This window comes from Sitophilus oryzae, unplaced genomic scaffold (assembly GCF_002938485.1).
Source record: "Sitophilus oryzae breed Bouriz unplaced genomic scaffold, Soryzae_2.0 scaffold_179_pilon_pilon, whole genome shotgun sequence".
NCBI lineage: Eukaryota > Metazoa > Arthropoda > Insecta > Coleoptera > Curculionidae > Sitophilus > Sitophilus oryzae.
The window spans coordinates 885,865-913,813 of NW_022146501.1; the positions used below are offsets into that span (position 1 = coordinate 885,865).

At 34.1% G+C, this 27,949-nt stretch overlaps 1 protein-coding gene across 1 annotated transcript; it reads left to right on the forward strand.

Annotated features, from left to right (window-relative positions):
* Positions 1-503: 503 nt before the first annotated feature.
* LOC115882826 lies at positions 504-27,927 on the forward strand. The gene is made up of 9 exons (XM_030901072.1): positions 504-920; positions 16,492-19,441; positions 20,864-20,972; positions 21,480-21,600; positions 21,661-21,812; positions 21,869-23,099; positions 24,009-24,126; positions 24,592-24,831; positions 26,940-27,927. Exons 2-9 carry the CDS (start codon positions 16,505-16,507, stop codon positions 27,042-27,044), a joined length of 5,013 nt encoding a protein of 1,670 aa, XP_030756932.1. The 5' UTR covers positions 504-920; positions 16,492-16,504; the 3' UTR covers positions 27,045-27,927.
* Positions 27,928-27,949: the final 22 nt, after the last annotated feature.

Below are 27,949 nucleotides of genomic sequence, written 5' to 3' on the forward strand. Positions count from 1 at the left end.
TATAACTCGATAATTTTTCGAAGAAAACATATTATAGCTTATATCGCTGAAAAGCTTAAAAAACTATGGTTTCCATTTAAAAAAACATGTTTGTGTCAAATGTCAAAAATGACAGGCTTTAGAAAAAAACGGAGGACACAATCTCATTAAGGATGTTATTATCTACAACTTTTATCTGAAAACTTTTTGTCTAAAATAGCTTATAATGGAATTAGGGACAATTTTTAAAATAGCTGAAATTTGTTTTTTAGTAAATATCTAGTTAGCCATGAACTTTTTCAAAAAACTTTCTTTCCCCATTTAACCCACTCTCTATCTCCAGTAGTTTCCGAGATACCCATAGAGAACATCGTAGGAAACTCACCCTGTATAACACGGCACTGTTAGGAGGTACGCTAAAAATGTTTGTATTTTGTATTCTTTATAGTCATTGGCCGAGATGGTTTTTAGGTATTTTCCGCGAGGTGGACGTGGCAACGGCGCTGGCAGGCCAGTGTGTTGTTCGCCCGCACTCAAAAGCGACAAGTGACTCAGTCAGTCCAATACGAAACGCGTCGCGGTAAAAGTAAGGGAGAGAGAGAGATAAACGAGAAGACAAGACACAGAGAACAACACTAGAAAGACGACGAAAAGGTAAACATCATGGCTGTTGTGCATAAACTGTTGTTACTACGCGACCGCCTCCATCAGTGTTCGACACCGTTTCAAATCCAGTGCTAAATCAATCAAATCATACAAACTATGCGCCATTATAATCAAATCTAGTGAGAGTGCTATAAATTTGACACCAGTGGGACACCTACCTATACAGTTAAATCATCGCAGAATGTGAACCTGCTTGTTGCTGTCAAAAGAGAATAGGCGAAAAAAAAAGGAATAGCAGAGAAAGAAAGAGAAATAGGGAGATAGTGAACGATCAGGTGAGCGAGTGAATAAGTGACACCCCCTCTACGTCTCCTCCTCTTGAATGTTTGACCCCCTCGCTGGGTGCCTGTGCAGGCTGGCGCCACCAAGACTATGGCTTTGGCGTCATATGTACTCTGTCTGTCTGGATCGCGCGCCGTTGCCACGTTTACGCCGAATTTTTTCGGCCAGAGATAAACAGACCTGACTGATAAATTAAGACGGTTCGTTGTAATGTTAATAACTAAATTATATTTCCGCGAATTAAGTTCTAAGATCTAGCGCGAATTTTCTCAATAAATCCGGATGATAATATACCGAGTGTCCAATGAAAATACGTATGTGTTTATACAGGGTGGGCCATAAATAAGTGGAAATATTTTCACTTATAATATCACAAGAGCTTAAATTATTTTCGGAAATTTTTTTGAGGGCACGAATATTTTGAAAATTATCCCGAGTCGAAGACGAGGGATAATTTTCCTAAAATATTCGTGCCCGAAAGAAAATTTCCTGGAATAATTTAAGCTTGCGTGGTATTCGGTAAGAAAATTTCACACCTAAATTTGAAAAAAAAAATATTAATCCAACATGACATTTTAAAATAATTTCAATTTGTTAAGCTGGCCAAGGTATTGATGTTTTTGACATATTACGTGTTTTGTCATTTTTGTTTGCGATTCTGTCATTAAGCTATTACTAGTTTTAAAACGTCTGTACGTAGAGTAAGAAGTGTATAGCGAAATGTCGCGATTTGGAAAAGTAAACCAACAAGTCATTAAAGAAGAAATTGAAAATATAAAACCAGATAACACCCGAAAATCAAAATCAAGTGTATATCCATCATATTTCGTTAAATAGAAAAATACCAGCTTTAGTTAAATAAAGGCGGCAGAACTATATTTTTTAGAACATGGCAATTTCGAAGAAATTCATATGTAGGTATATCTAACATATTTCCTTAAATAAAAAATATTACCAACCTTAGTTACATCAAATGCTAAAACTCAAATGGGTAATATTTCAATATATAGACATTGTAGTTCATTCACATTATGATTGTAGATCTTATGTTTACCTTTTCAACTGTCAAAAAATTTCCACTAAAGTTTCGTGGCGCCTCGAAAAAATTTCCGGAAATTTTTTCAGTTGCCATGGTAACTAGTCAACATTAAAGCATGTTATTGGTTGAAAAGTAGAGGTCTGAAATTTTCGGAACAAAATGGTATTTTGTTTCATCGCTCGTGAATTAATTTCGGGAAACGATAATGCAATTTTATTGTCGTGTATCAAACAATATAGTAGAGAGAATAGAAAGAAAAATATTGTGCTGTGTTGGCGTTGGCTATGTAATTAGACAAATAAATAAAGCTGTCTCTTTAGTTGTCAGTTTTGAGTCAATATTTTTTAATTCTCTTTCGTGTCGATTGCTGATCGAATTCGAGCCAGAAATGGCTCAAAACGAAATAAGTAAATTACGAACAGATATTCAGGCTGAGGTATAAACGCCATATCCAAACTACTGCCATTTAAATCCCGAATAACTTATGAAAAGGATTTTTTTCAAATGGGAAGGGGGTCAAGGGGTACCGCAATGAAAAGGGCTTTCTATTCTCTATACTCTCCTGCTTCGTTTTGGAAGATCGGTCGAGTCGTTGGGAAAATATGAAGGATTGAAATTTGAAAAGTTTTGTAAACATTTATCAGAGTAAATGGTATGGATAAATTCCTTCGACCAATTTGCTGCGTTTTCTTATTATTTCTAGATGTTTGCAATCGGGTTGCGCAGATATTCAATGAACGCCATCCTGACAAACACCTTTATGGCAAAATTGTTCGCCAGTTAGTAGCAAAATTTCGCGAAACTGGTTCCGTTATGAATAAAAAGAGGCAGAGGGAAAATCCTGGAGTAAATGAAGCTATGGAGGTATTCGTATTGGGCCAAGTTGCCATGGACAGTATTCTGAGTACAAGAAAATTAGCCAATGGGACCGGCGGGAATCGTACAAGTTTCCAAAGGATATTAAAAAAACACGATATTAAGGTTCCACCCGTACAAAATTCAGTTGGTACAAGAACTCAACGAAGACGATTTTGATCGTCGCTTGCAATTTTGTTAAACTATGAGTGAACGAGTGGCGAGTGATAGTAATTTCCTATTTAATGTGTGTTTTTCGGATGAGTGTACTTTCTTTTTGAACGGTGTAGTTAATCGCTGGTATTTTTGGAAAATTTGAGAAGAACTTCAACGTACAAGTCACAGAACAGCTATCTAGCAACTACCGCACCTGATCGTTCAACGTTGTGGCAAGTGAAAAAATGCGTAAACATCTAGAAATAAGAAAAAACAGCAAATTGATCAAATTTATCCTTGATTAAAACTTTTCAAATTTCGATCCTTCATATTTTCTCAACGACTCGACCGATTTTCAAACACGAAGCGGGGAAATATAGAGAATAGAAAGCTCTTTTCATTGCGGCGCCACTTGACACCCCTTTCCATTTGAAAAAAGTTGGGGGATGACACCCCCGCTTAGAGGGTTGAATATTTTGCAATCATTTTTGGGGCAAAAGTTGTCCCCCTCACAAACAAAATTGATGTGTTCTTGGATTTTTTGAAAAAATAAATACCCTGGCCGTTATGCCTTGCGGAACGTTTTCGATGGGCCGTCCTGTATGTTCACATGGTCAAGTTGCATTCCAAGAAAATAATTCTATTTACAATATTATTATTGTCACTTTGGTTTCAATGTTGTCAATGGTTATTTTTACTTTCGAAAACTTGGCCTCACTACCAGGAAATTCCCGAAAATTTTACGAAAAACAATATAAATATAGAGAACTTGAGCTTATTTTTTTTTCGAAATTTTTACACGTCGATCGATACAGATACTTTTTATTTGCTTAATAAATCTGATAAGCTCATAATATTCGATTTGATTAGCTATAAATTTTATAAAACAGTCAAAATATGTGAGAGTTTATCAGAAATTAATTTACAGGTGTTTAATTTTATTAGATAATAAATGAATAATTGAATTCCGTAAAAAATTAGACCGAAAAATTACTTTATTTATTTTTAAAAATTTAAAGGTCTCTGGAAATTTATTATTTAAGTACGTACAAGACGAAATCGGTTATCGTATCGTTAAATTACTAATTATCTTTATACTGAGACACTTATAATGTGCGTCACGTTAATTTTCAAGTACTTTTATCAAAAAATTGAACTATAACATTTTATCACACTCACCGTAAGCAAAATATATTATATTTAGTTTACTCTACTTAAGACTTGTTATGAAGAAGATAAACCACGCCTACAAGGTTGCGAAAACAAAAAAAGACACTCAGGAAAAATACATCCTCATTCTCATTCATTCAACTCCGAACTCGGCAATTTGGGTATGAAAACTCATTGAACATTTTAAAATTTAAACAACCGGTCCTAAGAAATTTAAAAAAAACCGTAAAGTAGTTTTGATTTGTGTAAGTTTACCGGAAAAATTCGCCAGTCCGGCAACGCTGCCCGCTTTCCCTCCTTGTCCCGCCGCTCCCCTCTCCAGATTCCGCCACGGCCTCCACATGTTGCGAACGACTCCGCGATGACGTTTTCAAACAACAACGTTTGCCAACATTAACAACAAACGGGTTAGAAATAGAACTGAATTTTTCACGATTCTCTACGCGTAGGCCTTGCCATGTTTGTTTTTACCTACGTCTCGGAGTGCCAGACGGGGTAAATACATATAAAAGGGGATGTACCTATCTGTCTGTTAACAGGTAGAAAAAAGCGGGGTTTTTGAAAACATAGGCGGCGACCTTGAAGGAAATTATCCTGGGAATCATCACGAAATTCCGGGTAAAAGCCTATTAACTTTATTGTATCGTAAAAAGTGAGATAGGGGGCAATGTTGCCGTTGTTGTTACGTCATTTTTTGATGTTTTGACATAACTTTCGTTTATTTTTTTCAAAAGACGAAAGCTTTATAATCAAAAATCAATTATTTTGGACTAACTTGAGAAACGGCAAAGAGAAAATATGTTTCCTTTATCGAGAGACCTACCAGCTCTGAAAATATTTGCACTTATTTAAGACCCACCCTGTATAAAGCAAAACAAAGTCGGTTTTAAATCAAGTTTTCGACAGAAATGTTAATAAATAAATAAATAAAATTAGTCAGCCCGACGCCGAATATGTCCAGGGTTGCAACAATGAATCTAAAAATCGCGCACTCGATGACGTAACTCAAAATTTAATTTGATATAGTCTATAAAATGAATAACTTTGAATTTTGACCGTTATTTTTTACCAACATGTCAAATATAAAATCCCTCTGTCAAAAAAGTTACTGGTATTCTTTAAATTGAGTGCCTGAACGAATCAGATAGGTAACTCTTTTTACTTTCGTGAAATAGAAAAGGAAAATAATAAAACAAGTGACAGTTCTTCCTCTTCTTGCAAAAATCAACACGAAATGTCATAATTGACAAAAGTAAAATGTCATCAGCTTTTGACACTTCTAAATATTAGACCAATGCCGTCTCTAATAGAACAGCCACGGGCGAGATTTATGACGTCACGCTAGTAGATACTACGGATTAATAAATATGTTGTAGAATACATGGAAAAAATAATTATTCCTCGTATTTTTGGTTTGTATTTTAAAAATGATATAGTTTACATGAAATATACATAATATACAGTTAATAAATACAATATAATATACTTAGATTAAGAAGATAATATATACCTATTTATTGTAATAAATACTTTGGCAAATAAACTATGAACCATACAGATGCAGCAAATGTTTTACAATATACAAATAATGTGGTACATAAGATAATGCGTAAAATGTAAAATATATTTTAAATTTTGGGGTTTGAAAATCGATCAAATTTAACAAAAAACATTCAATATCTACTAATAGTGATGTATTATTATTTGCAATCACAACATTTATTTATATATTATAATGTTTACTGCAATTAATAAACTAATATAAATTTGTCAAAAGATGACCACATATTTTTTAAAATTATTATTCTTAACACAAAAACTTTCTACACTGACTATGGAGTACGATTTCAGCCATATTTTAAAACATTTGCTGCATTTGTATGGTTCATAGTTTATTTGCCAAAGTATTTATTACTATAAATAGGTATATATATTGTATTTATTAACTGTATATTATGTATATTTCATGTAAACTATTTCATTTTTAAAATACAAACCAATAATACGAGGAATAATTATGTTTTCCATGTATTCTACAACATATTTATTAATCCGTAGTATCTAACTAGCGTGACGTCATAAATCTCGCTCTGAGGCTGTTCTATTAGAGACGGCATTGCGTCAGCATGGCCGCAAGTTGCTAACCTAATAAAATTAACACTAGAAAAGCCCGCGGGAACTGTCAAATTCAAAGTTATTCGTTTTACGGACTATATCAAATATATTAACACAAAGATTAACACTGATTCATATTTGGATAAGGCATGTGTGATACATTTTTGAAATCAGAAAAAATAATCTATTCAATACACTTCTAATATACAGGGTGTCACGTTAAAAAAAGTGTATTTTTTATGAACCTTTTATTTTCAAAAACAAAACATAAAAATGAAACTACTGTACCTATTTATAAGAAAAATGGTTCAACAGGTGGTACTAGGTCTATAATAACGTCCTGCCGACATTTTTTAATGGTAATCGATGGAACTGAACCTATATTACTGTTGCTTGGAGGGATAATATATTATGCATGTATCGAACTATATAGCAAACGGATTTGTTTACCGATGACGTCAAAGCAAAGTTGAAAGTTCACGTCATACGCTTTGTTGTTCCAACGATTTGCGACACAACACTGTTTTCGATTGACCAACAAGGAATTTTAGAATATCTTTAAAAAAAAACACGTTATATTGTGTAGGAGATCGTTAACAATAATAATTGTATTAAAATTTGGAGTAAAAGAAAAAGGGTTATAAAAAACTGTTCTAACTATTAATTGTTTTAATAAAAAATGAGATTTTTGACTCTCCAGTGTGTAGAGTCCTGTAATTTATATGCAAAATACGTTCAGGCCTTGTTGCCAAAAATATTTTCAATTACATCACGCGTATTTTAAATTTTCCCATCGAACGCACGTTAAAATGTAAAAAACACGTAGAAAATACTTTTGAGAAATTAAATTCTGGTATAGAAATGTTTTTCGGCGAAATAAGTAAACGTAGAGTCTGTAATAACTGGAAGTTAACTATTATGTCGCTTTTTTTTGAGTTATAACTCGTCATATGATCTCAGAGCTTTGACAAAAGCCGCTATATGAGACGGTTCCCATTATCTTCTGTTAAAGTTAACTAACTATTAGTTATTTTTTATACAAGACGATAAAATTGTATTTTATCGTCGATCATCGCTCGTAAATTAATTTCGGGAGGCGGCCATACTTTGGTGACAAGATTTCGAGGTGACACCAAGCGAATTTTTATGTTTTTTGTGAATACTGTTTTGTTTTAAACTGTGTTGTTTAGTATGGTGAGATGTTCGGCGTATGGCTGCAAAGGCAAAAGCGAGAAAAAATGACTGTTATATTAGTTAACGTTTTAATAAATATTTTTTATCGTCTAGGTACAAGCTAATTTCTGATGCTACGCCATTGGAGAATTTCCCGTGGTGACAAGTGCTCCTGTGCGCTCAAACTCTCTTTCCTTGTTTAGTTCTTTTTGATAGATATAGTCCGTAAAACGAATAACTTTGAATTTGACAGTTCCCGCGGGCTTTTCTAGTGTTAATTTTATTAGGTTAGCAACTTGCGGCCATGCTGACACGATGCCGTCTCTAATAGAACAGCCTCAGAGCGAGATTTATGACGTCACGCTAGTTAGATACTACGGATTAATAAATATGTTGTAGAATACATGGAAAACATAATTATTCCTCGTATTATTGGTTTGTATTTTAAAAATGAAATAGTTTACATGAAATATACATAATATACAGTTAATAAATACAATATATATACCTATTTATAGTAATAAATACTTTGGAAATAAACTATGAACCATACAAATGCAGCAAATGTTTTAAAATATGGCTGAAATCGTACTCCATAGTCAGTGTAGAAAGTTTTTGTGTTAAGAATAATAATTTTAAAAAATATGTGGTCATCTTTTGACAAATTTATATTAGTTTATTAATTGCAGTAAACATTATAATATATAAATAAATGTTGTGATTGCAAATAATAATACATCACTATTAGTAGATATTGAATGTTTTTTGTTAAATTTGATCGATTTTCAAACCCCAAAATTTAAAATATATTTTACATTTTACGCATTATCTTATGTACCACATTATTTGTATATTGTAAAACATTTGCTGCATCTGTATGGTTCATAGTTTATTTGCCAAAGTATTTATTACAATAAATAGGTATATATTATCTTCTTAATCTAAGTATATTATATTGTATTTATTAACTGTATATTATGTATATTTCATGTAAACTATATCATTTTTAAAATACAAACCAAAAATACGAGGAATAATTATTTTTTCCATGTATTCTACAACATATTTATTAATCCGTAGTATCTAACTAGCGTGACGTCATAAATCTCACACCGTGGCTGTTCTATTAGAGACGGCATTGGTCTAATATTTAGAAATGTCAAAAGCTGATGACATTTTACTTTTGTCAATTATGACATTTCGTGTTGATTTTTGCAAGAAGAGGAAGAACTGTCACTTGTTTTATTATTTTCCTTTTCTATTTCACGAAAGTAAAAAGAGTTACCTCTCTGATTCGTTCAGGCACTCAATTTAAAGAATACCAGTAACTTTTTTGACAGAGGGATTTTATATTTGACATGTTGGCAAAAAATAACGGTCAAAATTATCGTCTAGTCAAGTTATTCATTTTATAGACTATATAAGGCAATTTTAACAGTTTCTATGGAAAACACTAGTTTTTTTCGTTAAATTTTTACTAATCCTTCAAATCAAAAACTTCACTTTGTTTTAATCAAGTTTGAGTGACATCAAGTGACATTTTCAAAGAATTCTAATACTTTTACTTGCAATATGTTGAGGAACGACAAAACCATTAATAGATATGAATGTTTAAGAATTCTTAGTATTGGTTTGAATCAAGTTTGTCTGTAAACCACACTAATTTCGTCGAATCATTGAGCACAGTGGCAAAATTCACATAAATATTCATGAAAGCATGTGTGTAAATAGTTGATTGAATGTTTATTTATTTTATTTATTATTATTAGGAAATACGGTCATTTTGTCAATATAAACTAAAAAGATAATATATAATATACAGGGTGGCGCCTCTTAGGTGATGGTAGTTTATATTGAAATGAAATTTTGTTTTTTCTAATGAAACACCCTATATATTAATTGATTTTCGGATTTTAGGGAAAAAAATAAAGGTGAGTTTTATTAAAGAAGCATATCGGTACCTAAAATCTAAGGATTTTGTCATTTTTCACATTTTGTGAAAATGAAGAGTAAATTTTACATTTCGATAACAGCTACCTAAATTTTAGTTGTCCCTGTATAGCCTCATTTTTAATTACAGTAACCATTGTATGTTAAACCAAATTGAAATTTGACTTGAAAAGTTATACAGGATGAGACAAAATTAATATGGAACATTTGTCACTTTTAAAAGCTAAGTTACTCCTTTATTTTAAATGGAACACCCAGTATATTTTTCCGGTGTTCAATGGGGAATTTATATATCTTCAAAATGTTATTAAGGTTGCCTACCCCTCAGACAAAAATTTTCCTAGATATTTTAATTTTGCGTCAGTAGATTTTTATTATTTGAAAAAATCTTGGGTGGCTGTGTGAAATACCTTTTGTTAATTTAACAAAAATTTAAGATTGTAGAGTAAAATACTCAACGGCAATAAAAAAAGATACACTTTTAAAACATATTTTAATTATTACAGAATTAAAACTAGATATAAACCAATAATTATGTGACAAAAATTATAGTCTGTGAAACGAATAACTTTGAATTTGGCAGTTCCCTCGGGCTTTTCTAGTGTTAATTTTATTAGGTTAGCAACTTGCGGCCATGCTGATGCCGTCTCTAATAGAACAGCCCCGGAGCGAGATTTATGACGTCACGCTAGTTAGATACTACGGATTAATTATGTTGTAGAATGATGGAAAACATAATTATTCCTCGTATATGTAATTTTTAGGATTATATTCGACACTATTTTTTTCATATGACATAACACTGATGAAGGCTATAAACGTTAGCTATAACAAAAAATTTTAGAATAATTTTACATATAAAATGACAGCGATCTTTATTTCATAGCCATCGCTGACGCCTTTTTTTCTATGATATTGTATTATTTGCAAATATAATTTTTCGAACATTGATGCTTGCAAAATATACATATAAATTTTGTGAATGCCAAATAATAATACATCACTATTATAGTATTAGATATTGAATATTTTTGTTAAATTAGATCGATTTTCAAAAACCAAAATTTAAAATATATTTTACATATTACCCAGTATCTTATGTACCTATTCATTATTTGTATATTGTAAAGCATTTGATGCATTTGTATGGTTCATAGTTTATTTGTCAATGTATTTATTACTATAAATAGGTATATATATTGTATTTATTAACTGTATATTATGTATATTTCATGTAAACTATATCATTTTTAAAATACAAACCAAAAGTACGAGGAATAATTATGTTTTCCGTGTATTCTACAACATATTTATTAATCCGTGGTATCTAACTAGCGTGACGTCATAAATCCGCTCCGAGGCTGTTCTATTAGAGACGGCATTGGTCTGATATTTAGAAATGTCAAAGGCTGATGACATTTTACTTTTGTCAATTATGACATTTTGCGTTGATTTTTGCAAGAAGAGGAAGAACTGTCACCTGTTTTATTATTTTCCTTTTCTATTTTACGAAAGTAAAAAGAGTTACCTATCTGATTCGATCAGGCACTCATTTTAAAGAATATCAGTAACTTTTTGGACAGAGGGATTTTATATTTGCCATGTTGGTAAAAAATAACGGTCAAAATTCAAAGTTATTCATTTTATAGACTATAGCTAGATTCCTGTTAACTGTATAAAATGATTGTCTTTTCAAAAGGATCTTTTGATTTTAAAAGACATTTATGTGGAGTTCTACCTCGAAAAGCAGCTTCAATAATTATTTCTCTCATGTTGTCGACAATAGTTGGTCGAGTTTTGTAAACACTGTCTTTAACATATCTTCATAAAAAAACCCAGACTAGTAAGACAAAAACAGACCCCTATGGGATCACTTTGTTGTCTGTCCGTCGGTCTGTTTGTCAAGACCCTCCCTCTCTGCAACGCCTGGAGGTATCAACGTAGTAGTTTGTAATTGAATAATAAAACATATAGTCCAACTCACAATTGTTCGTGTTTTTTTTTATTGAATTTGTTCTGGCATCTATCAAGGTATAAAATTAAACGAAAAATATCCTGGAACGTCCGAAAATTTACGTAATATTCCTAGAACGCGATCGTGTTTATGTATTTTTGTTATATTTCGTTCTCGATTGGGTATTTACGCGATACAATATAAATAGATTGCCTAGGTTAAAAATAAATTGTATTAATGAAAATGACTCAGGAAAATACACGGATTAGGTATTTTGAGATAATTCCAATAAGGAATTATATAAAAAAGCCATAAGTTCATATACAGAGCAGCTGTTCCAAAAATAGTTTAACAAAAATGAAATGGAGACAAAATAAATTTAAACATATCAAAAGCCTTCGTTTGATGACGTATCAGATTATTACGTCAGAACTGTTAGGCCTTCTCTCAAGAGGGTGTTAGACATACGGTATATATTATACCGGGTGCGTCTCAACTCCTATAACTTTTTTATTTTTTCAGATAAAAAAATGAGATTTGGTATGTTAGTATATGACATAAATTAGGATTAATTGACGTATTCAATTGTTTTTGGTCACCTCCTGTTTCACCGGAAATGGCTACAACTTTTGATTTTTAAATGGCATCCTCGGTATTTTTTTACTTTATTCAATAGAAAATGACACTCTGAATCGAATGACATATCATATGTCAACTTTTGACATATGCGCTCAAAAACAAATTCTATTTTAAATTTCAATCTAGAGTGGCATGACTATGTTTTGACACTAATTTTTAATTGTTCCATGACACTAATTTTTAATCAAGGGGCCTTGGAAAAATAGATTTGATCGTCTAATGTTTTTAGTGTCTTGTCGTATTTTTCGTATCGTATTTTTAATCATATCTCAATTTTTTCAAATGGAACGAGGGTGGCTCATTAGCATATTTGGAAAAAGCATTTTTTTACGAATAATTTGATATAGTCTATAAAATGAATAACTTTGAATTTTGACCGTTATTTTTTACCAACATGGCAAATATAAAATCCCTATATCAAAAAAGTTACTGATATTCTTTAAATTGAGTGCCTGAACGAATCAGATAGGTAACTCTTTTTACTTTCGTGAAATAGAAAAGGAAAATAATAAAACAAGTGACAGTTCTTCCTCTTCTTGCAAAAATCAACACAAAATGTCATAATTCTCAAAAGTAAAATGTCATCAGCTTTTGACATTTCTAAATATCAAACCAATGCCGTCTCTCTCTAATAGAACAGCCTCGGAGCGAGATTTATGACGTCACGCTAGTTAGATACTACGGATTAATAAATATGTTGTAGAATACATGGAAAACATAATTATTCCTCGTATTTTTGGTTTGTATTTTAAAAATGATATAGTTTACATGAAATATACGTAATATACAGTTAATAAATACAATATATATATAAATATATATATATATATATATATATACATATATACCTATTTATAGTAATAAATACTTTGGCAAATAAACTATGAACCATACAAATGCAGCAAATGTTTTACAATATACAAATAATGAATAGGTACATAAGATAATGGGTAAAATGTAAAATATATTTTAAATTTTGGGGTTGTCGATCTAATCTATAAAAAAACATTCAATATCTACTAATAGTGATGTATTATTATTTGCATTCACAAAATTTATATGAATATTTTGCAAGTATCAATGTTCGAAAAATTATATTTGCAAATAATACAATATCATAGAAAAAAAGGCGTCAGTGATGGCCATGAAATAAAGATCGCTGTCATTTTATATGTAAAATTATTCTAAAATTTTTGATTTTTTTAGGATAAATTTTGTGAATACAAATAATAATATATCATTATTAGTAGATATTGAATGTTTTTTGTTAAATTAGATCGATTTTCAAACCCCAAAATTCAAAATATATTTTACATTTTACCCATTATCTTATGTACCTATTCGTTATTTGTAGGCATACCTATTCATTATTATAAATAGGTATATATATATTGTATTTATTAACTGTATATTATGTATATTTCATGTAAACTATATCATTTTTAAAAAACAAACCAAAAATACGAACGGTTAATCTTAGATATAGAGTGTTTAATATCAAAATTCATAAAATTTTACAGAGAATTTAAGTACCTAATAAAAAATGGGGGTGTCCATTTAAAATAAGAAAGTTGCTGTCAACTTTCGGTATTTCCGGAAGTGTCGCCATATTGAAAATATTTTTAATCGATAGATCTCGTTATGAAACAATGATGCACAAAAAATCTCCGATCTAGATATTGTAGTTCTCTAGATAATATAATGCATAATGCACGTTCACTCTGGGACACCCTGTATAATGTCGCGGACTAAAAAAAAATCAAAAATATACAAGACACAATTTTATTATTGAAAAATTAGCAGTATTCTCGTACGTTTGTTTATTATTTTTGACGGTACCCTCGTATAAAGGTAGTACCGGTATTCCTACCTCCCCCCGGGTCTCCTTGCAACTCGATCGGCATCTGTTTTTCTCGGAATCGGTCACGGCACGCTGCGATTTCTCCGAAACGACAGGTACCAGCGGCGGTCGCAGGCGGTTCTAGGAAACGAGCGTGGTACTCTAGTACGAACGCGGACAGGGGGTTCCTCCGTTGTTATGGTACCATTGTCGCGGTACTGGCCGGCAGGCAGGCTCCGCTGGCAGTAGTACTGAACTGTCTTGGGCGTGTTTCATTTAAATCGGTACCACTTCGAAGTGGTTCCGAAACAAATAAATACATTGTGTTAAAAATAGCAGATATATGTATATACTAATATAAATATAAAATTCACTGATTTAATCACGATCCTGCTTAAACCACTCAACGTAAGAAGCTCAATTTTGGCATACAGGTTGATTCTAGGGTGTAGAGGTTCGATAAGAAGGTATTTTTCGAAATTCCAGTTCCAAGGGGGTGAAACCACCCCTCAAATGTTACAATATTTTTTATATTAAAACGGTCAGGTTTCCGAAAAAACGCTAAAACGCGAATATTTTATTTTGGTTTTTTACATATTTTAAGATTTTTTAAAAATGTATACAGGGTGTTTCGAAAAATCTGGTCATTGATTAATCACGATCCCGCTTAAAGCGCTCGACGTAAAAAGCTGATTTTTGGAAAACGGATTGACTTTAGGGTGTAGAGGTTCGATAAGAAGGGATTTTTCGAAACTCGAATTCTAAGGGGGTGAAACCACCCCTCAAATATTAGAGTATTTTTTATTTAAAAACCGGTGAGGTTTTCGGAAAAACTCTTAAACCTAGTATATTTTATTTTGTTGTTCTACATATTTTAAGATTTTTTATAAATTTATACAGGGTGTTTCATAAAATATGACCACTGAGTAATCACGATTCTGCTTAAACTGCTTGACGTTTACAGCTGATTTTTGGCAAACGGAATGACTGTGGGGTGTAGAGGTTCGATAAGGAGGGGTTTCTCGAATCTCAAATTCCAAGAGGGTGAAAACGCCCCTCAAATATTACAATATTTGTTATTTAAAAAACGGTTAGTCTTTCGGGATAACGCTTGGACAAGCATAATTTATTTGGTTTTTTTTGCATATTTGGAAATTTTTTAAAAAATCATACAGGGTGTTCCAAAAAGTTGTGAGAAAATTTTATCCAGTTTGTATGTTAATGGAAATTCTTGCTTTGCTTTATCATCACCATTACAAATGATTAATTCGACGCGAACAAAGTCGCGGGTACACGCTAGTTTTTACGTAAAAACACCTGCTCCATCTATCTAAAATATTTTCAGCAGCAGTTACAATGTTGCCGCATCGTTTGAAAAGTGGTAGCATCTTTGTTAATTTAAATGGGACATCTGGTATATTATTACATTTTTAGAAATTACTTTCATATACCAATAGTTTTCGAGATAAAAAAATAAAACATGACGATATTAGGATTATACTTTAAGATTATGGGTATAGCTGGTTGCATATCATTAATCGACTTCGCGCTAATAATTCCCATTTCAATTGAGCAGTCTTTAACTAAACTAAGTAAAAACACTCGGTATCAACATTGAACACATACACACACACAAAATTCGTTTTGATAAAATTATTTACTCACGATCTTATTTACATTCGTCAACCTTATCTCCGAGTCCTTATCAATTTTGCCTCGATTCAAATGAATCATATTGCCTACGAAAAAAAAATGTGAAAGTTATGACAGTTAATTGCGATGATTACAATGTCAAGACGCACCAGATTTTGTTTTTAGTGGGGAAAAATTCGATATAAATCCCATTTTTTAGCGTGAGTACATTAGAAAGAAGGTTTTTAAGTTATTTTTATCATATTTTGTTGTTTAGAGTCCTTGATGTGCTATTACATCTCTTTAAAAGTCTCTGATAAGGATATTGTACATGTAACGACATCTGTGGGGAACAATTAAAACCAGATCAACAATTTGGCGGGCTCTTTGAATACGTTTTAAGCTTTTTTCCTGTTTTTTTCTTGAAATCACATTAATCAATCAATCAATAAGTGTTTAGTTGTTATATTTAAGTAAAATATACCTAATTTCACTCTGGTAATGCTAAAAAAACATTAGTCAAAGTAGTGAAGCTCTGTCTAATTCAATATAATTATTCGTAAGATAGTCAAAATAATAATAATAATATTGAAAAATATCTTATTTAGGATATGTATCTTTAGGTAAACATTGTACGTACTTAACTTTATTATTTCTGAGAACAACCGAATATATTGCTAATCTTTTTTTGTTAGCATATGCGGTACAATTTCTACAAAAGAACAAACAATTCTGTGTATAGATAAAGGGATATAATACAATATGATCGAAAAAAACGGCGTCAAGATCGCTGTCATTTGATCGTACGATACAATCATTGTATAATTCTATTAATCAAGAATATACAGGGTGTCCCAGAAATAAGTGAAATAATAATAATAATTTTAAGAGAAGGACGGCTGGGGAACGACGATCGATAATAATTTTAGCGAGGTCGATCTCTAGACGTGTTTTTTTTTCGATCGTATGGTAGTGTAGTATTGTCTTCATTTATTATCGTGTATATTCGATAAAACAATCCTTTTTTCTCCTTTTTTTCAGGTTATACGTCGATATGGAAGTGGGCGTCGACAACTACCTGCACAAAAAGTTCAAGAAACAGTTGAGCATCGACCACCACCGGCCGCAGAATGACAAAGAGAACAAAGACTCGTCCAGAAACGTGGAGTCGCGCGAGGAAAAAAACCCCACCATCACCCCCCTGATCTACGACCACTCCACAGCCCCCACCACCATAGTCACAGTGCCAAATCCAAGTACAAACCCACCCAGTTCCACCACAAAGTCTTCCATATCAGTAGAAATCAACACGGGGGTACCCGCCCCATTGAAACGGAGCATATCATACGCTGAATACGACCCAATCACCAACCAACGTGTGGTGGCATCGCCACAACAAACCATTACGTCTTCCAGTGCGGCAGATGATCTTAGTTATTACAGAAGAGACTCCTGTACTCCGCCAAACAATGAGGAATATGACGGTATGAAATCGGACGATCCTCAGTCAACTCCAGATAAAAACTCCACCGGAAAGTACGTTTGTACGTACTGTAACTTAGTTTGCTCGAAACCCAGCGTCTTACAGAAACACATCAGGGCCCATACGAACGAAAGACCTTACCCTTGTAACAGCTGCGGGTTCAGCTTCAAGACTAGGTCGAATTTGTACAAACACTGCAGGTCGAGGACCCACGCGAACAGGCTCAACAAAGCACAGGAAGAAATCACTGGTGAGGTTTTCAAGCAAAACATAAACCACTCAGTTCATCAAGGGATGGAAATATCTGAAAATGCCTCGGGAGATTTAAAAAATAAACCGTATAAACCCCGATTTCATACAGTCAAAAGGTTCCTGGATAAAGAAGCTTCAGAAGATGACAGGGGGTTCAGTAGTACAGACCTTTCGCATCATATCAACGAGATTATCAGCAAAAACAACTCGATCATCAACTCAAACGATCACGGATTGCTTAAAAAACGATACTCGGACTCGGTAGATAGCGTTAACAATAACGAATACGTGCAGCAAAGAGTTAACAGGCTTGAAGGAACGTACGTTGCTGACCCCAAGCCTGAAGAACCTCTGAATTTGACGAATAAAAACAGAAAAAGGTCTATGAGCGAGGTGGCGGAACCAGTAATACAAAAAAGCCTCATCAAGGAGCTGTTATTGAAGAGCCTTTCCTCCGATATGCAATGCCTGTACTGCAAGATGATCTTCCAAACTGTCACTGAGCTGGAACTTCACAAACTCAGAAGCTGTAAAGGTAAACCCTCAGACGCCAAATACACCAGAAGTAGTTCGGTGAATGTGGCATCAATCCTGACCAAAAACAAGAACGCCTTTGACAGTATGCCTCAGTTCCAGAACAGACTATTTCCTCTAAATTCTCCTGGGCCATTTTTGGGTAAAACCAGACTGGTTGAAAGCGACAAAAGTAAGTCTTTCTCGTTCGACGGTGTGAATATTCCCTTACCAATAAGTCCAGGAGATCGCACTCCACGCTCACCCAATTACTCACTCTCTCCGTTACCTTTTAAAGATGACAGGAATAAGGCTGTGAAGATGTTTGGAGGTCAGGTAAAGGTCCACAGTGGGGGTGGGGAGACTAAAAGCTTTCGTATCGAGAACAAAGAAGATAAACAGGAAGTCGATAGTGGTTTTGTCGAGTATGGTGGCAAGTTAAGTGAAAATCGTGTGGTTAAATCGAGTCTTCAATCTGGAGGAACGGTTTTGACTAACCAAGCTAACAAGGAAGAACGAAGGGTGTACTACGACGTGATACGAGTATACGAGAACACTTCAGTGTCTCCTAACATCGACATGGCGAATTTGGGAAAGCCTCACTTCAACTATGAGAAAAGAGAGGAGAAAGTATCAATTTCTGAACCTCCTCTACGACCACCTCTTGGTGACGTGGTGCTTTCAAAGAACGAAGTCCCTAGTCCTTCACACAAATACACCAACATCGCGGATTTCAGTCAAAACGCCATAAAACTCCTCACGCCGAACATCAAACAACCCAGCATCTCCCTTTCCAGTCTCGTTATACCTTACAACGATCCGAAACCAAGCTTGGTTTTGCACAGTCCCAGACTTAGGAATGAGGAAGTTATCACTCCCTCCGAGAACGAGATTGAGGGAAAATTCAGTAAAAAACGAACCGTTTTGGAGAAGCAAATGGACATATCTTCGCCGGTGAGTAATCTTTATAACCCCATGAATTTATTTGTTAACGGAAAGGTAGTTAGATATGTCCCTGGTATTCCTGGACCAATAGCCGCAGAAGGACCGATTGAAATGATGTACGGGAGTAACATCGTGGCTGTGGGAAAGCCTCAGAAAGAAATACTATCTCCCATGCAACCTCCGGTTATTTTGGACAGGATAATTTCACCCAAACCGACTCAAACAACTCAAAAATCCTTTCTTTCTGTAGAAAAACTTACAGAAAAACCCACACTTTCCAGAATGGAGCCTCCAGAGAACAAAACAAGTCTCAGCGAACGGAGGAGTCCTCTTAAACTCCCTGAGCAAAGATCTCCGTCTAAGGAACTTAAAACAAGCAGTTCAGAAACGTTGGGGGAACCGAAAAAGTTCATTAGGCCGAATAGTCTCGCTCTAAAACCGACCACAGCAGCTTTGAAGCTGAATCACGGGCTTACACCGACTATTTTCAATCAGATTCTGATCAGTCCTGATACTCCCAGAGTGGCGAAGAAGTACGCTCAACAGTTCCTGAACGGCAACTATTTCACGTACTTGGGATTAAAGAGTTCCACGAAGCCTGTGTACTGTACCCTGAACAAGACCCAGCCTTTTTATGTGCCCCATTTTAAGAAATTGAGCATGTATTCGGAATGGAGACAGCAAGATACGAAAAATGACAGGTTGTACGTGAGTGCTTACGATTCCAGGCAGAAGAACCAGAGGTATACCACTGCTGGGAAGACTGTAGCGGATTTGATCATACATTCTAGTTATAAGGTAAGGACGCTTTTATCTCAGCAAAATAAAACACTAAATCACCACAAACAGTTTTACTTTTACACTGGACGCGCGTTTCGCTAACCATGTTAGCATCATCAGCAGATGATTATAAACTAAAGTACAATCTACAAGTTGAGCGTTTATATACTCGCTCAGTGGGCACCGAGTGGGCGTGGCAAGATCTAGCCAGCCGAGTCAGAGCCCACCGAGCGTAACAGTTCGATTTCCGCCACTAGAGTAGTAGGAAAAAAGAACTTGAAGGAATTGGACCGTTGTCTCTGTTCATACTATCTTTACATTTATTAATTCTGATGCTTTCATATGCATCTAATCGCCTGTAATTTGAGAACAACGACAGATTACCATTTCTAGATGTATTGGTTATTGGAAATACTAATAATTGCCTGGAATTTGATATCTATAGGAAAAATGCCACTACATGCAGATATATTCTTAATGAATCATATCATAGTGTTGAACATAAAATGGCTAGTTTAAATTTCTTAGTTTTCCACTTTCCAACGCAATATATGAAATAGAAAGAGAATACATTAGGAATGTAGCTGAGTGTAATGGATATTCTCCTTCACTAGTTGATAAAATAATTAGAAAACGTAGGTATAGGTTAATGATTTCTGAAAATTCGACTTTTCAATTGGAGAAAGATACATCAAAATATTTTTCAATACCGTTTGATAGAGAGTTATCCCGTGGTCTAAAAGGAATTTTTAAGAATGTCAATTATAAACTTGTGTATAGTGCTAATAATAAATTACAACAATTATTAGGTAATCCAAAGGATAAAACACCTCGGAAAGGTCGGGTATTTATGAAATTTCTTGTAAAGATTGTAATCAGAAATATGTTGGGCAAACTAGAAGATCAATATTAACTAGATTTAAAGAACATTTAGCTCAGATAAGATATGGTAGACCGGATAAATCTTGCCTTGCCGAACATATTGTTGATAAAGAACATTGTATAGAGTTTAATAATTTAACATTAATTAAACAAGTCTCAAATTACAGGCAATTAGATGCATATGAAAGCATCAGAATTAATAAATGTAAAGATAGAATGAACAGAGACAACGGTCCAATTCCTTCAAGTTCTTTGTTCCTACTACTCTAGTGGCGGAAATCGAACTGTTACGCTCGGTGGGCTCTCTGACTCGGTTGGCTAGATCTTGCCACGCCCACTCGGTGCCCACTGAGCGAGTATATAAACGCTCAAATTGTAGTTAGTTTATAATCATCTGCTGATGATGCTAACATGGTTAGCGAAACGCGCGTCCAGTGTAAAAGTAAAAGTGTTTTGGTGTATTGTGGTAATTTAGTGTTTTATTTTGCTGTGTATGTGTGTAACTACATTCAGCTCTCTACATCACTGTCTTAGTGGTTTAACTCGTTTTTTTTACAGTTTGTGGTATCAGAATTGCCTAGCAAAAATGACAAGAGCGATGATGGTTCCAAATCGCTTGTCGGTGGTTACGAAAGTACCGAGGACTCGCCATACGTCAGAGGAAGAGGTATATAGTACCCTCAGATTATACAGGGTGGCGCACCTCATTCGTCTCGGTTGATTATACGAAAACGGAAAGATTTAGAAACAAAATTTTTTATGGGTATATGTAGAAAGGCGATATGCATAATTTAAAAATATTTTCAAATGTACAGGGTGTGTCAGAACTAAGATCCATACCAAAGTTATATTTTTTTCGTATGGAACACCCGGTATTTTATTTCATTTTTGGATCCTCGGGCATGAAATAAGGCATTTATTAAAAGGGTTTAATACGTTTAAATGTTTTGGTTTTTGAGATATTTAAAGATATTTAAATATGCCATATGCTATAATAAAAAAGTTTGTCAACACCCTGTACGTTACTTTTCAGAATTAATTCTTGTGCTGACTTTGAAGCCAGAGAAATATACTTTACTAAAAAATTTGGCGAATAAGGTGCGCAATCCTGTATATAAAGATATTAATACGATTCCTCAATACAAAATATCTTTTTTTTTCTAAAATTTTGCAGGTAGAGGTCGCTACGTCTGTGATCAGTGTGGAATACGCTGCAAGAAGCCTTCCATGCTTAAGAAGCATATCAGAACACACTCGAATGACAGACCCTATACTTGCAGCCATTGCAATTTTAGGTCAGTATTGTTTAACTTCAATGCTCAATGTTAAATTTCTTATTTTCGATGAAATTTCAGCTTCAAGACCAAAGGAAACCTGACGAAACACATGAAAAGCAAGTCGCATTCGAAGAACTGCAACGACGGTGAATCTTCAGGTCCCTCAGCTCACATGAGCGCGTCCCAGAGCTCAGGATCGGATACGGATGACAGCGGCATGGATAGCAGCGGTAAGACCTATAGTTTTTTAACAAAAAAAATCTCTATTAATTCCTTTTTTCTCTAGATGAATCGTTGACCCGACAACAAGAACATGAAGCAGCTTATGGATTACTTTCTTTGTCTCAGAAAACCACCTCAAACGCTACGGGAGTCTCAGAGATCCTAAGCCCTTCCGGCATGGCACAAACGGGCAGTTCTTCCTCGAACAACGACCAGATCATGACCACGGAAGAGATAGCTTACGTCAGCAAGACCAACTACGCCAAAAACAAGTTCCTCGATAACTTAAACTACAAGCCTAGCAAGGAAATCGGTGATAATATCTCTAGCGAAGAAAGAAACGATTCTAGGGACGAAGAACAAAGTCTGGCAACGTATCTGGGCAAAACCACAATGTCCAGGCCTTTGACTTATCCGTACACCTCTTTGCTGGTTTCTGGAAGTAAAGAGGTACAAACACCGGTCTTTGAAGAAGTTAAAAGAGTGATAGCAGAAGAAAAATCGGAACCCAAGAACATAAAACAGTTTCACGTGATACAAAAGTATGCTGCCCCTCCTTCGCCGGAACCTGCCTATCCAGAACCACCTATAGAAAGAACTGTAATCAGTAAAGTACCAAACAACGTTCCCAAGTACCTTGCCAGTCCCGTTCCGACCTTGAAAGTAAACGATGTGGTTATCCAGGACAATCCTTCGGAAAGGAAACGGAAAATCACTTTTGCTGACAGTAACTATCAGGGGAAAGTACACAGAAACGACGAGGTAATGGATTTATCTATGGCAAACAGTGAAAAAAGGGACGTACATCCTGTTCCCGAGCCTGGAACGTTTATAACCTATGAAGAGTTGAAAATGAACCAAGAAATATACTCCCAACCTCGGAATTACTCGCCTAGAAGCCCCCAAACGACTGAAAAAGAGCCTCTACTCATACTCAAGCATCAAACACCTCACGAACCGCCTCCTCAAACTCACTACAGCTACCCTGAGAGTGATCCTCAAAACACCAACAGCAGTGACGCTCCGAAAATCGTGGAATACGACAACAGCGCTATGGAGACTTTGGCGGACGTGGCCACCAAGCAGGTGAAGTTGGAGAAGAATATGCTGGCTAAGAGCGTGGCCACAGAGTACTTGAAGCTGATGACGCAGAACGAGGGACCGGAAGGTGGTACCAGGGACGTGGGGGCCTTGATAGGGTTGCACAAAGATGTTAACGATCTCCTTGTCAAGCCTGAGGGGAACAAGAGCTGTTCTATCTGTTCGAAAAGTTTTAACAAGCCTTCGCAATTGAGGTAAGTCAATTTTAAGTATACCTTATACAGGGTGTCCCAGAAATAAGTTCGAATATTTAAACTGGTAAAAAAATTGAAAATTCGAGATATTGAAGAAAAATTTGGAATTTTTTTAGTTTTTAATTAAAAAACATCATTTCTTGATAATATGGCAAGATAAGTATTAGATTAAATTTACAAGAAAGAAAATCCAGAAAAGAGATCCAGTGGTTCTCCAAATTTTAGGAAAGAATCATTTTTTTGGAAATTTTCAAAGTAAAAAAACTCCGTTATTTTGGACTTAACGATAACTTGGACTTTGAAAAACGATAAAGAGAAAATATGTTTCTTTTATCGAGATCTACCACCCTTTAAAATACTTGCACTTATTTCTGGGACACCCTGTATATTTTTTGTCTTAGTTTACTTAAATTTTCGTAATAATTTCGATAAATACAGGGTGTCCAAGAAAGAAGTACTAGTGTTTTATAAAAAAACATAATTATAATAAATTTTAATATAAAAAATATGAAAAAATGTTAGTGCGAATATCTCCTAAAAAAATAGAGCTCTTGAGATGAATCAAAAAACAAACTATCGAGAAAACATCCACCCAGATGATAAAATGATTTTTAAATTCCTTGCTTTGTTAACGTACTACACAGGGTGTTTCAAACATTCACCAAAATATCAACCTTTTGTTTTTCCCTCGTATAATTGACATATGGCAACTTTCGTGTTTAATTTAGAAAGAGATACTAAAAAGATAAACAAAAAGAAGAAAAAGTAAAACAGATACTAATTTAGCTACAAATTGCTTAAAAAATCATCAAAATCCGTGAAAAAAACACGTGAAAATTTAAAGGTGCCTTTTTCGTGCTCGTGAGTGTATTATAGTTTTTTGTGTTTATTGTTTATTTTTTTTTGTAGGTTGCACATGAATATACACTACCTAGAGAGACCCTTTCGTTGTGATTCGTGCTCTGTAAGTTTCAGGACCAAGGGGCACCTACAAAAACACGAAAGAAGTGCTAGTCATTATAGTAAGGTTAGTTTCCAGGGTTTTTTTTCAATCTATATACTTTTTTTATAAAGGCTGAGTAGAGGGAGATGGCCGATTCTACGCCAGGATCAAGGATCAGGCGCACTGCGCATGCGCTAGGAGGAGGGGGCTGACACCTGTCAAACGTCAAACCGTTTGACGTTTGACAGATGACAGGTTTAACGTTTGACATTTGACAGATTTGACGTTTGACAGGCTTGACGTTCGATAGATGACGTTTGACAGATGACGTAAGACAGGTTTGACGTTTGACAGATGACGTTTGACAGGTGACAGCCCCTTCCTCCTAGCGCATGCGCAGTGCGCCTGATCTTTGATCCTGGCGTAGAATCGGCCATCTCCCTCTACTAGGCTGCCGAACTTTATAAAAGCTCCCGAACTGGGATTAGGACCACCCTGTAGATTATATCAAAGTGAATAATAATAATAATCCTATTTCTTTTATACTAGTTATCCTCATCTCCCGCCCAATCCTCGTCAGAGCCGAGGCCTTTCAAGTGTTCAGACTGCAACATAGCGTTCAGGATACACGGCCACCTGGCCAAGCATCTGCGCTCCAAGATGCACATCATGAGGCTGGAATGCCTGGACAAGATACCTTTTGGCCTGTACGCGGAACTGGAGCGGTCCAACAGTTTGTTGACCGAAATCAATACTAGCGACGTGGACCAATGCCTAGAGAGTTTAAAGGTATGTGAAGCCATTAGAACCCTAGATCATATATATACTTACGTGGATAAATCAACGCCATAAGTTTAGTATTAAAAAATATGTCTCCAACATCACGACGTGCCATTTTCAAACCTTCTTTATTGCACTTATGAAACGTTCAGTAGGTTTGTCTTTTTCCAGGACTTTGAAAAAGTTGAAGGTATTTCCAAAATAATCACAATTTTATACAGTTTAGGAAGTACAAATTACACAGTGTTATGGAAAGCAACTTTTCATTGTCATCATATTGTCATAATCTTATTTCCATTGTGCAACGACGCTTGTTTTTAAATTAGTTTGATTACTTTTTTATCCTGTTACATTTTTTGTATATTTTATTTTTGTAACTTCAAAATTAAAGACTTTAATAAAAAAATCTTTATTGTGTTGGTAAAATGTTAATTACAATTACTTATTACACCCCCTTGTATTGACGCCACGCTACGCCGCTGAATGTTACTCTTTATTGGTTTTAAAATGGTTTTAAATTATAGTCACTTTATATTAATAGGCAACCAGTAATACCTGGAATTTTAAGAAAATTATTCTTATACAGGGTGGTCCGAATTCTATTCCGGAAACTTCAGCAGAATAGTGCTGTAGATAAAAATATGTAAAAACGTATGTCCTAAAATGCTTGATTTCGGAGATACAGGGTGTAGAAGTTTCATATTTAATTCGATTTTTTCCAAATAATTTCCAAAGTAACGTCAATATTTGGATGAAAATTGGTGTCTCGGAGTTTTTTGACATGAAAAATTTGATTTTGATGTCAGTATGACCCCTACTTATAGAGGGCGCCACCTACATGTGTTTTAACTGTTATGAAGATTAATAACGTTTTGTCCGTAACTGTATAAAACTACTGAGTAAAAAAATATACATCTACGACGTTTTTTACGTAAAAAGTCACGGAAATGAATATTTTTTCACTCTGTAGTTTTATACAGGTACGGACGCAAAGTTATTACTCCAAAACACTTAAAACACTTTGAATAAGAAGACTAAGGAAGGAGCATATCAAAAATCTTAGGTACACCGCGATGGGCCTCAAATATGGCCGACTTAAATTCCGGTTTATCAGTGTCGTTCTAAATTTATTTAAAAAATGTAAAACTATGATTTGGGTAGACGTGGGGTAGACTCAATAATTTGTTGTTTTATTTTACGTTGTGAATAAATGTTGGTAGTTATTAAAATTGTTATAAAAATATATAATTCTAATAAAAATAGATGTTATAATAAGTATTTATTAACACAAACATCCGATACGCTACTGAAGCAGGTAAGTCAAATTAACGTATCTAAATTCTTTGACAAGTAATAAATAAAAGCTAAAATGCAAGAAAAATATATAATTTAGTTAATTTAAGTGAATTTTATAAATGATCGGTTTACTACACGTATGTATATTATATAGTCACTTACTAGCGAAAAGTTGTTCCATTATTTCACTCAGTTTTTGCAGAGATATACCGCACGCTACACAACCAACTATTTTAGAATCTTTTTCGATAAATCGCGATAGTGTCACTGTTAATTTAAGTTCTGTCACAATTTCCATCTAGATTTACTACCTTTATACAACTATCAGTAGTAGAATAAATAATAAATAACATAAAATAAGCTCCGTAAAGACTGACAAATCCACAAAATTTCAAATCAAATTCAAATGTGTCAAATGAATCGTCAAACAGAACTGTCAAGGATCCCCACCCTAGAGAACTTTTATGGTGGCTTTTCCGTCCACCATGCATGAATACATGGATAGCATTATGCTCCTTCCTCAAAGTATTGACCTCAAAATCAAATTTCTCATGTCAAAAAACTCCCAGACACAAATTTTCATCAAAATATTGACGTTACTTCAGAAATTATTTGGAAAAAATCGCAATAAAAATAAAACTTCTACACCCTGTATCTCCGAAACTATGCATTTTAGGACATACATTTATACGAAGTTTTTTACTTATTTTTGTCTGCAAAATATGCTGCCGAAGTTTCCGGAATACAGTTCGGACCACCCTGTAGATGTATTCTTAATTCAAAGATTATTTCTGTATATTTGATTTTGTTTTCTTTTGCAGACTTTAGCGAAAAAAGTGTTTATCAATGATCCGAACAAGCTCCAAACGATTTTCACCAATCACCAAGCGGAGCATCCCGGATCAAATATCAACCAAAATAGTTAATAACTAATTGACGTATGTAAGCTACAACTATTTATTCATTAGCTACAACTATATTTTATACACATCAAGACTGAACCGACATAGGGAAAAGCTAGATAAACAAGATTTATACATTTTATACGTATTGTTTTTAGCGAGAGCTAGAGCTAGAATTTTATAAAATATAACAATTATTTTTTTAGTAAAGAACGATAAATAGATAGAAACCGCGAAAGACATTATTATTTAGTAATCCTTTATTGTAGAATTATACATAACTAATTATATTAAAAATATGTTAAATGACCCGAAATGAGATGATTTTTTTATAATACTAGTTCAAAACTTTAAATGTTCCAGTTATCGAGAAAAAAAACGGCGTCGAAGACAGTCAAGGTCAAGCCCTAAACGGCCTTAAGGATAGGTTGTAATTTATTTTTATATTGAATAAAAACGATTTTCAAAAACGAGTCTAGAGATTGACCTTGCCAAATTATGATCGGTTTCATTCCCAGCCCTCTTTGACGCCGTTTTTTTTTTTCGATCATACGGTAATCATATAAAATATTATACAGGGTGTCTCTGAAAATACGAGTAAACGATAGATCTGGACAAAAGAAACATATATTTTCTCTTAACCGTTTTTATGATAACTTGTGACACTGTATATTGAGACACCGGGTATAGTATCAGAAACGAAATATTTTGAACGTTTAGAAGATTTGAGTTGGTATTTTGATTGTTATGGTTGAATCGTGAGAGTGTGGTAGTTTAAAAAAGATATTGTACACTTTGATTTTTTTATTGTATCAAAATTAATACAAATTTTCATATACAGGGTGTTTCAAAACAAATGCGAAAAACTTCAGGGGGTGATTCCTTGTTCAAAATAAAGGGTAGTTTGCTTTATAAACGTTGGGTCAAAA